Below are 11,646 nucleotides of genomic sequence, written 5' to 3' on the forward strand. Positions count from 1 at the left end.
ATTTTATTAATAGGGACTTTAATTACAAGAGTAAAGAGATCATGTTGAGCTTATGTAGGCCTCATTTGGAGTACTGTATCCAGTTCTGGGCACTATACTTAAGATGTAACGGCTTTGGAGTGAGTATAGAGGAGATTCACCAAAAATGATTCCAGGGGTGGATGGTGATGAACTGTAGCTGTGAGGATATATTGGAGCGGTTGGGACAATTTTTCTTGGTGAAAAGAAGGCTGAAAAAGATTTGATAGTGGTATTTTGGATCCTGAGGGATACGGACAGGGTAAATAGAATACAGTAGAATCGTACAGTGCAGAAAGAGACCCTTCAGCCCATTGAGTCTGCACTGACCACAATCCCACCCAGGCTGTACCCCCATATCCCTACATATTTTACCCGCTAATCTACGCATCTCAGGACACTAAGGGGCAATTTTAGCATGGCTAATCAATCTAACCCGCACATCTTTGGACTGAGAGGAAACCGGAGCACCCAGAGAAAACCCACACAGACACAAGGAGAATGTGCAAACTCCACACAGATGGTGACCTGGGCCGGGAATCGAACCCAGGATCCTGGAGCTGTGAAGCAGCAGTGCTAACCACTGTGCGAATGTGTCGCCCAAATATTGAGAAACTGTTCCATTCAGGAGCATCAGTAATTAGAGTGTACAGATTCAGAATAATGGACAGAAGGAGTGGATGTGAAGTGAGCAAAAACATTTTCACCCAGTAGGTGGTTGGGGTCTGGAACTAACTTTGAACAGATGATGCCTATGGCAGCTCCTGAGCCCTTCCCAGTAAGTAATTAATGAGTATGGTATCCTGCAATAGGTGGTTGGCATACATTTAGTGCACATGTCCAATCAGCTGCTGAGTTCTGCAACTCAAACTCCTGTCTGACATCCCTCTGCACTCACTATCTGACGCTTTTAATGTGTTACTTGGCAGCAAGTAGCAGATGCCACTTAACCTGGCAGAGTGTAGCAGATTGTTCATCCTTTTATCACGCTGCTGGCCAGTTCTTTTGTGGGCTCCACAAGCACGACCCTCCACCCAAGCCGCCAAGGTCAGATGGGAGGACCTGCTGCCATCTTGCAAAATAGGACCTACTGCCTTTTCTGGAAGGCCTGAAGGAGAACCTGCATGGAGCCATTGCTAAATGTTGGCCAGTCGCGGCAAACTCTTGAACAACAGCCAGGCTTCTCTTGGTTGGCACTGACTGGCTGTCTGGGTGCCCTTTCAGTTTGGTACCCTAAGAAGCGAAACATCTGACCCATCCCATCGCCGAAAGATACTCTGCGCCCCTCACACATGCATGTGTAACAAGCTGAACAGCCCATCCAGCTCTGTCATCATCATCTGTGCCATATTGAAACCAATTCAACCTATATCCCTGAGCCTCTACCATCCAAAGTTTCTCGTTGCTGTGTGTAGAACCTTTCTGTCACTAGTTTGGCTCTTAACTTTTTGAGTGATCCTGAAGATGTGAAAGGTGCTACATAAATGCAAACTCTCTCTTTTTCCTTTCTTTGACATACAGTCAATTCATTTTCAGCACAAAGTCATGTGTTGATTCTATTCATAAGGAATACTGAAATCAAAGCACCAACCTACGCACTATGCTGCTAGAAAAAAAATTGGGGACAGGCAGGGCAGCGATTTTAGGATCACTGCTCCCCAGGCAAGAACCATAATTGAAGTTTGACTAAATGTAGTTGCAGTTGGGGATGATCCAGTTTTACCCTGTGTGTTGCTTAGGAGTAAAGAGGAAAGGAAGCATTGGTGAATAAATAAATGCATTTGAGGTTCTTTTGAGATAGCTGGCTAAAAGAAAATATTGGTCAAATCTTCAACCACATAAGGAGCTAATGGTAAATGGATTGCTACTTTGAGTTGGGAAATCTTTATTATTACTTTTCTCAGTCAACCACAAAACTGAAAGAAAACAGGAAATAAACCTACATCACAGCCAGATCCCTCATTCAGTGAACTAACTGTATATCATTCTGTTGGTACTAATGAAGCAACTCACTCACCCTGCACATCAGGCTGAGAAAAAGACTGATGGTATTGAATAAATTTGTTAAAAATCCAATAGATGCCACAGCATCCATGTTCACTCTATATAGCGGTGAACTTCTGTAGCTACAGTCAGTGTCCTGAAGAATACATTTGACTTGATGCTGTCTGCGCTAACATTAGGAACTTAATATGCATTGATTAAATGATGAAGAAATTCGAGCAGTTTTGTATCCTTACTGTGATTTCCTTTTATTTTAAATTTGTGAAAGTAAGAATAATATACATGTTTTGGAAGTAATTTTCTGATTCCAGTGGGCAGGGGGAAATATCATCAGTATTATCCTAAGTTTGATGCAGCAGGACAACTCCAATGACAGAAACATGCACAGATACATAAAAATCACGAGTTATGGCACATATCAGAGTAATGCTGCCCTTACCCATTCTCATCTGTGCAGTCAACCAACTGCATTGATTGTGGGAAAGAGATACTGGGAGTTAATTTACACTTCCAAAGCTTAAGTCACAAGCATGAGAGATTCTGCAAAATTGAGTTTTTGTATGACTTGACTACAGCATTTGCTCGAGACTTGAATTTATACAATAATCATTTTAAATGAACTGCGGTTAAATTGACCATCAAATGAAATATAAAGAAGTGGAGATTGGAAGATATGACATGAAAGCACTGAATTAGCTAAGTGGGTGTTGCTTAGACTGGAGAAGGCTGGAAATAAGGTCACCCAGGAATCAGTGCTAGATTCACATCTGTTCTCAATATATAGATGACTTGAACTACAGCACAGAGCGCACAATCTAAATCTGCTCATAACATAAAAGTAGAAGGTTTAGCAAATAGAAAGGAGGAGTAAATTTTTTGAGAGAGAGAGAAAGAAGCTGATTGGCAGAATTAATTGAAATTGGTAGATGAGGTAATTTTTTGAGAGAGAGAGAAAGAAGCTGATTGGCAGAATTAATTGAAATTGGTAGATGAGGTAATTCATTTTGGGAGCAATCCCTTCAAACAGGTTCCTGCCCCTGCAGCAGTAAAGAAACAACTTTCGACAAAGACACAAATTACATTCTGTGACAAAGGTAAATTCTCCCCCTCATCTTTCTCGACTCTGATGCCATTGACCATACTATTATCCTCTGATGCCTCTCCTCTGTTATCCAGCAGGGTGGGACTGCTGTCACATGCTTCCATATTTATCTATCTAATCGTAGCTGAGAATCGTTTGGAGTAACTTTGTTCCAGCTCCTGCAACATTACCTCTATTGTCCTGCAGGATCTGGTCTTGCACCCCTCCTATATCTTGTCTACTTGCTGTCCCTTGATTGTGATTTCTTTCTCATCAATGATAACACCCAGTGCTACCCCTCTCAGCACTATCTCTCTCCACTCCCCCACAGTTGCTAAACTATCCAATTGTTTTTCAGACATCTAGTATTGGATGAGTTTATTTCCTCCAGTTAAATACTGGGAAGCCTGAAGTGTCACATTTAACCACAATTTGAACACCCAATCTCATACTTGCAGCATCACTAAGGCAGCCTGTTTCCACCTCAGTAACTTCACTCCATCTCAGTTCATCTGCTGCTGAAAATCTTCCTTCACACCTTCATTTCCTCTAGACTTGGCTATTACAACACATTCCTGACTAGTTTCTCACATTCTGCCCCCTGTAATCTTGAGCTCATCCAAAACTCTCTCTGCTTTCTGAACTACATTGGCTTCCACTTAAGCAATGGATCTTAAAATTCTCATCCTTGATCTCTCTATCTCTAATCTTCTCCACTCCACAATCCTCTGAGATATATGAACTCTTCCAAGTCTGGCCTCTTGAGCTTCCCTAACTTTAATCACTCTATCCTGCCTTCAACTGTGTATGCCGTGAGCCCCGGAATTCCCCCTCTACCTCTCTCTGCTTTCCTCCTTTAAAACGTTTCTACCTCTTTGTTGAACCTTTGGCCATTTCACTTAATGTCTCCTCATTAGGCTGGGTGTCGTACTTTGCCTTGTAATACTCCTGTGACATGAATTGGGATATTTATTACATTGAAGGTGTTATATAGAATGTTTTTGTTGTTTGGAAAAACAAGAAATGGGAGAGTGCACTTAATGGAACGACATTGAAGAGTGCAGATGATCAAAGAACGAAAGCTTCAATCATTTACATCACAAAGTGCAAGTGTGGATGGATGAGGTTGTAAAAAGACCAATAGCATCTTGGATTTCAAAGCAAGAGCATAGTTTGCCAAGTCAAGATAAAACGCCTGGGATTGTGTGTCTGTGGAGAGACCAAACCGAGAATCTTGTTGGTGAGATTTCGTGGGACAGGACATTGACGTAACGAGGCTCCTGCCCAGGAACCTCATTTAAGTATTAGCAAACAATGGAGAGAGCCTCATAATTATATGCCTCTCCTCACCACCACCACTCCACCCCTCCTCCAGCCCAGCCCAACAGTCATGTCAGCAAGGTTTACAACAGGCTTTTAAAACCGGAACTGGGTGAAGGAAACCTGCAAGGAACGCACAGGTAAATATGGCTCCGGAGGGTGGGGGGCAGAAAGACATGCCCAGGCGGTCTCAGTATGTGTTGGTGAGGGGGCGGGTCCTCGTTTTCTAATAGAACCTGATGATGTTGGTTTTTCCAGGCCTTGCCCGCCAGCGTGACAGTGTGGGACGCGCCTCCAGGATTTTAGTGTGGGACAATGTGCAAATACTTAAAGGACTTTTAAACTTTGTGTGAAGAGCAGAGCACCGTAGAATAGTTGCAGCTCAGTGGGGCTTTAGTTTGTTCACCTCCCCAACCTCTTTCCATAGCCCTGCAAATTATTCCTCTTTAGATAATTATCCCTTTTTTGAAAGCTACAGTTGAATCTGTCTCTTCCGTGTTCTGTTCCTGAAAGTCCCATTGAAGGAAGAAACTAGAGCTTATTCTTCAGTCAGTTTACAAAGTGAAACATTGCAAGCTCCCATCACACTTTCAGAAAATGTCTCACTATAAATACTCCAGTAAAACCCCAATTAATGCCCTCCACCTGCATATAATTAAATACAATTTACATAGCACACACTTGGGTCATGCATTCCGGATCCCAACACAGCACTGCAGAATGTTTTTCCTCATTTCACCTTTGATTCTTTTGCTAATCTCCTGAAATCTGTCTCCTCTGCTTCTTTCTGCCAATGGGAACAAACTCTTCCTATCTACCTTCCAAACGCCTTATGATTTAAAATGCCTCCAAATCGTTTCATGACCTTCTCTAAGGAGAACAGCCACAGATTTGCCAATCCATCCTTGCATCTGAAGCTTTCATCTCCAGAACTTCCTTGTAAATCTTTTCTGCACCCTCTCCAATGCCTTCACATCCTTTGTAGAGTATATGATCCTACTGGGGTAATGCCAGGGATGAACTACAGCCTTGAAAAAGAGAATACAATAGGAATGATTCTGATCGAGGTTATAAAATCAGAAGTTTTGGTAGGATGAATAAGACAAGACTATTTCTTCTTGGTGAGATAGCTTAGATAAAGGATTAATGATAATTTATCATAAAGAACAGAAGTTGGGGAAAATGACTGATCTCAATGCTTTGACTCGGCCTACTTGAGGCAGCAATTATTACATCTGTAAAGAGGGAAATAAGTGCTTATTTAAAGCAGAAAAGGGTACAAAGCTATTGACATAGAAAGATGTTTACATCATTCTACGAACGATGCAGCAGAGACATCATGAAAAGAATCATGTCCTCCTAATAAAAGTCTCATTGCCCTGTCCGAATCCTTCCATGGCTCTGCCTCTCCCTATTTATGTAACCTCCTACAGCCCTCAATACAGAAAGCAGTCGATATATTGGGTACTTCATGAGATTGCAAATGGCTGATCTTAAATAATTACTGGCGCAAAAAGAAATCAACTGCACATTAGGAAAATTATTTCCTTACAAGAGGAGAACAGTCATCAACAATAATTAACTCCCCTGTATTTGTAATAGTACATAGTAAGACCTTGTTTGAAATCAGTGTTTTAATCAGCGCTGTGAAATGCAATTGCGTCTAAGTCATTCAGTTTTGAGTTGGGTATTCTTGGCCCGCCATAGACACAAATGTTGAATTGAAATAGAATGCTCTGTGCACTCAATGTAATCCATGTATAGTCATGGATTAATAAAACTAACTGATTTAAAATGTTGGGAGAATACCAGTGGAAGGACAAGTCAGGTGGCAGCTATGACTTGTGCAGTTGTGTGATAAGCTTAAAATGTATTTCAGTGCACTGTTAATTTATTTTTCATTTTCTGTTTCCACAGCAGGTCCAGATCTGGACATGAATGTATTATGAGTGTTATTTCAAAGCTGCCTACTCTTACTTACAGCAATCTAATTTTTAAAATATCATTTCCACAGAACCCAAGAAGGATCTTGGTGTCCAGGAGCCAGGAATGATCTGGAGAATGACCGGTGGCCTTTACAGCATCACAAAGGGAGCGGTGGGTGCCACACTTGGAGGTGTGGCTTGGGTTGGAAGCAAAAGTCTGCAGCTGACCAAAACAGCCGTGACTACTGTGCCAGTGGCTGGCGCCGGCTTGGTGAAGGGAAGTGTGTCAGCAGTGACTGGCGGCGTCAGTGCCGTCGGCTCGGCTGTTGCCAGCAAGGTTCCTTTCACATCCAAAAAAAAGGACAAATCTGACTGACTTAAATTTTTAGGGTACGTTTTCCTTATTAAAAAAAACATTCATCATGATTTAAGTATACCTGGGCATGCTAGGGTATACTTGTATATGCTTGGTATATTTTTTTAAAAAGGGCAGCCAGTGAGATGTGTGTTTCTGGAAAACTTTGCTCTGCACCTCACCCCACCACCTTCAATTCCCATATCTCTTCACTGTGAGTGCTGTCAAAGATAAACTGAGCAGTTGTTCCCATACTACACTGTCCATTAGCAAGGTATAGCTTTACGCTTCTGGACTTCTGCTGGCATAAGTGTTGGCAGCACAAGGACAGTTAGTTATAAGATCCATAAGAACATATTCCCAGTGGTGATTCTTGCAACTAAAATGTCCAGAAGCCTTTTTTTGGAGATTGAGTGGGGGCGGGGTAAAACACATTATTGCCATCCAAAGGAAATGGTCCCCACCACCACCCGCCCTCCTCCAATGTATATATTTATTGGTTTCTGCAGTATTTTGTATGCCTGTTTTGTTCCTGTTAATTGGGGCTAATTTTCAGTATTCAGATTTTGCTTTGTAATCTGTTGGAGTATGACACAATAGGGTGAATGTTGCTTCAAATGTGTCAGTGGCAGAAAAATTTGAATGTCTTGTTCGGAGCAGTCAGCATCCAGTCTTCAAAAGTATTTCCTACAATGCAGCAAGTCAGCTTTTTGCTTGGTTGTGCTAATCTTTCATGTGCCTAACTAGCTCAGTACTGGGAGCAACATGCGACACTATAATGCTTTAGCATAGGTTGCATGTTGCCAGATGTAGCCTTACGCCTCATTATAGTTTTGACTATTGTTACTTGCTATAAATGACTGGCTCAGCAGGTTATTGCAATGAAACGTTGGGTGACCATGATCTTCATTTGCTATTTGTGCTGTTTTTTTTGTTATGCTTTGCATTTACCTTTCCATTACCTTTCTGTACACCTGATATTTCTGTATTGTGTTTATGTATTAAGATTGAAACGGAAGATTAATTGGTTGCTGTTTACCAAAATGCAAAACATTTAGTTTTTGTCTATAATAGAACTATTTTTGCAAATATGACACCTGAAAGCAATGAATTAGACTGTAAGTCTGTATTTTAATGGAAATAAAGTTTGAAAATCTCAAACATATTTAAAAGTGTTCAACTTCACATAATTTGCGTTATCTCCTGAAGATCAGAACATTTACAGACGTGGGGAACATTTTGTATCTATTAATTTGCAGAAAAATCACTGAACTTTAAATTATGTGACTTATATCCATCATTTAATTAGGTTTATTAAAAGCAATCACAATGGATGAGTTATAACAATTATAAGATAGTAAAGGGAATGGCGATGTTAAATCTGAAATATTACTTGATGGAAATGCAAGGAAACATTGCTTGTCAAAAAGCAGAAATTGCCCTGGAAGTATGAAATCCTTTGTAGAAACTGATCCGCGTACCAAATAACCTTCCAGGAGGAGCAATGGAGGTGAAAGCCCTGCAACATTTTAATTAATGATCGGCTGCTGAACTGATGGGAATTTCGGATCTCTCTGGAAGGATGAATTGAGAGAGGCCAATTGACCTTCTTCATCTGTAATTATCTTGTGAAATAAACTAGCTTCAAAAAGTGGATTTTACCAGCACCTCCAGAGAGTGCACTGCCCTCGGCAGCAATATGCTGGCAGAGAGCGACATCCTTTCTACTTACTAACTGGCAAAAATATTCCCATACACAAGCAGATTTTCACTTGCTGGATTGTACATCTTTTTTCATCATCTTGTAGGCGTTTGAGAGCTAGAAATTGAAGTTTCAATCCATTTTAAAACCTGTGTGTGCCGTTTTTGCATGTGCAGTTTTTCCTCTTGCTGTAGAGTGAGACCCATTGTCACAATCAGAAATAATACAGCGCTGCAATGATATGATCTAGACAAGTTGCCTGAGATTGAGAGTTCAAATCCCAACATCACAAGTTATAAATTCACTGAATTGGGTTATTGGTGACATGGTGGCACAGTGGTTTAGTGCTGCTACCTCACAGCACCAGGGACGCTGGTTCAGTTTCTGGCTTGGGTGACTGTGCGAAGTCGGCATGTTCTCCCCATTTCTGCATGGACTTCCTCCCAGGTACTTTGGCTTCTTCCCACAGTCTGAAAGACAAGCTAATTAGGTACATGGGCCACGCTAAATTCTCCCTCAGTGTACCAGAACAGGCACCGGAATGTGATGACTGGGGATTTTCACAGTAACGTCATTGCAGTGTTAACGTAAGCTTACTTGTGACACTAACAAATAAACTATCAACAAATAGTAGCTGCCAAACTTTTTAAACACAACCCAGCTCGTTCACTAATGTCCTATGGGAAAGGACCCTGTTAATCCCCTATGTGAAGTGACCAATATGTGACTCAGGTCTCACCATAACATAAAAAGCACAAGATTGCGGATGCGGGAATCTCAGCCCCTCACCAGGTGGTTGATCTTCAATACCATTCCATTGCACTGTCAAATCCTAGCTGCAACAAGAAGGACAACACTGCTTTCTTGGAGCAGCAGAAGGTAAATGGTATATACTTTGCCAGTGTTTCTCAGGATGCATATACAAACAAATAAGGGTTGGATTCAAGATCTGGTAACATGAATAGTAACACACTGACTTCTGAAACCAGGCTATAATATAAATAGGCCATAACTTACAAAAGTGGATTTTGAATATGTGCATGTGCTTGAAATTTGCACTGTGTACACACACTAGCTTGAAGTAACTCTGTGAGGAATCAAATTATTGTTTTCTGAATTCTAGCCCAGGAAATAAAATCTAACCCAGTGTGTCATTTCTACAGATAATGTAAAGAAGAAAAGATTGACAAAAATGAATGTAGGGCCCTTACAGTCAGAAACGGAGGATTTCATAATGGGGAACGAAGACATGACTGAGGAACTAAATTTGTACTTTGCTTCTGTCTTCACAAAGGAAGAAAGGAATTATGCACCAGAAGCTGTGGGAAACGCATGTTTTAGTGGCAAGCTCAAGGAATCAATATTAGTAGAGAAATGGTTTTGGGGAAATTAATGAGATTGAAGGCAGATAAATCTCCAGATCCTGATAATTTTCATATCAGAATACTGAAGGAAGTGGCCCTAGAAATAGTGGATCCATTGGTGGTTATTTTCCAAAACCCTTTGGGCTCTGGAACAATTTCTACAGATTGGAGGATAGTTAATGTGAGCCTGCTCTTCAAAAAGGGAGGTAGAGAGGAAGCAGGGAACAATAGGCCAGTCAGCTGAACATCAGCAGTAAGGAAGTTGCTCGAGCTCATTAAGAAGGATTTCATAATTCAGCATTTGGAAAGCATAATCAGACAAAAGCAGCATGGATTTACAAAAGGGAAATCATGCTTGGCAAATATCCTGGAATTCTTTGAGGATGTAACTCGTAGAATTGACCAGGGAAAACCAATGAATGTGGCTTATTTAGAACTTCAGAAGCCTTTCAACAAGGTCTCACATAAGATACTATGTAAAGTTAGTGTGTAGTGTCTTGAGATGGATAGAAAGCTGATTAGCATGCAGAAAACAAAAGAGTTGGAATAAATGGATCTTTTTCTGATTTGCAGGCATTAACTAGTGGGGTACCATAGGGATGTGTGCAAGGGTCTCAACTGTTAACATATGATTTGGATGAGGGAACTAATTGTGTTATCTCCAAATTTGCAGTCGATGCAAAGTTGGGTGGAAGGATGAGCTGTGAGGAGGATGCAGAGATGCTTCAATGAGATTTGGACAGGCTGAGTGAGTAGGCATTTGCATGGCATTTGCAGTATAATGTGGATAAATGTGAGTTTATCCACTTTGGTAGCAAAAATAGGAAGGCAGATTATTACTTGAATGGGTGTAAATTGAGCGAGATGGATACTCTGATACCTTATCCTCATGCATCAGTCACTGAAAATAAGCACGCAGGTACAGCAGTCTGCAAAGAAGACAAATTCTAGCTTGGCCTTCATAGTGGCAGGATTTGAATATTGGAATAGGAATGCTTCTCTGCAACTGTATAGGGCTTATTGAAGTCACAGCTGAAGTATTGTGTGCAATTTTGGTGTCCTCATTTGAGGAAGGATGTCTTTGCTATAGAGAGGGTGCAGAAAAGATTTGCCACACTGATTCCTGGGATGGCAGGACAGGAATACACAGTTGGTTAGGATTATATTCATTCAAATTTAGAAGAGTGAGGGGGATCTCATAGAAACCTATCAAATTCTAACAGAATTAGACAATGTAGATTCAGAAAGAATTTTCCCGATGGTGGGGGAGTTCAGAACTAGGGGTCATAGTTTGAGGATAAGGGATAAACCTTTTAGGACTGAGTTGAGAAATTTCTTCATCCAGAGAGTGGTGAATGTGTGGAACTCATGACCACAAAGTAAAGGCCAAAATATTGTGTGATTTCAAGAAGAAACTTAGATATAGCTCTTGAAGCTAAAAAGATTAAGGGATATGGGAAGACAGCCAGATCAGGCTATTGAATTAGGTGATCAGCCATCATCCTAATGAATAGCGGAGCAGTTTTGAAGGGCTGAATGGCTCCTTTTTTCTATGTAATTTCTGAGCTCCAGGTTATAACATTGGATAGGGTACCCCAAAGATGTGCTGGGGAAATCCCCATCTGAAATTCCGAGGTAGGTTTTGCATAGCAATTTGCAAAGTTCCCCTGAACAATTGCCCTCTACTAGGAACCATACAAACTCGGGATGGTTCTGAAAATGTTGCATCAGCAGTTACTAAAATTTTATTATTATAAAGTATTAGAAGAATCGAAACCTTTCCAACTTCTGTTTAACTATTGCACAGAGCCACACTGACCTTCCCATCCGCCACACTGACCTTCCCATCCACCCACTGCCTTGACCTTCTTAGGAGT

The 11,646-nt window shown here is 41.0% G+C and overlaps 1 protein-coding gene across 1 annotated transcript in view; it reads left to right on the plus strand.

Annotated features, from left to right (window-relative positions):
- LOC145343721 (transmembrane protein 263) overlaps positions 1–7,839 on the plus strand; it is a 200,761-nt gene extending 192,922 nt beyond the window's left edge. The window contains exon 3 of the mRNA XM_080189959.1: positions 6,438–7,839. Coding sequence (XP_080046085.1) covers positions 6,438–6,724 — 287 coding nt within the window. The 3' untranslated portion in view covers positions 6,725–7,839. The remainder of the gene's footprint in view (positions 1–6,437) is intronic.
- The last annotated feature ends 3,807 nt before the right edge of the window (positions 7,840–11,646 follow it).

The sequence above is a fragment of the Carcharhinus amblyrhynchos genome, chromosome 6 (assembly GCF_965287045.1).
Source record: "Carcharhinus amblyrhynchos chromosome 6, sCarAmb.v2.hapA, whole genome shotgun sequence".
Lineage (NCBI taxonomy): Eukaryota > Metazoa > Chordata > Chondrichthyes > Carcharhiniformes > Carcharhinidae > Carcharhinus > Carcharhinus amblyrhynchos.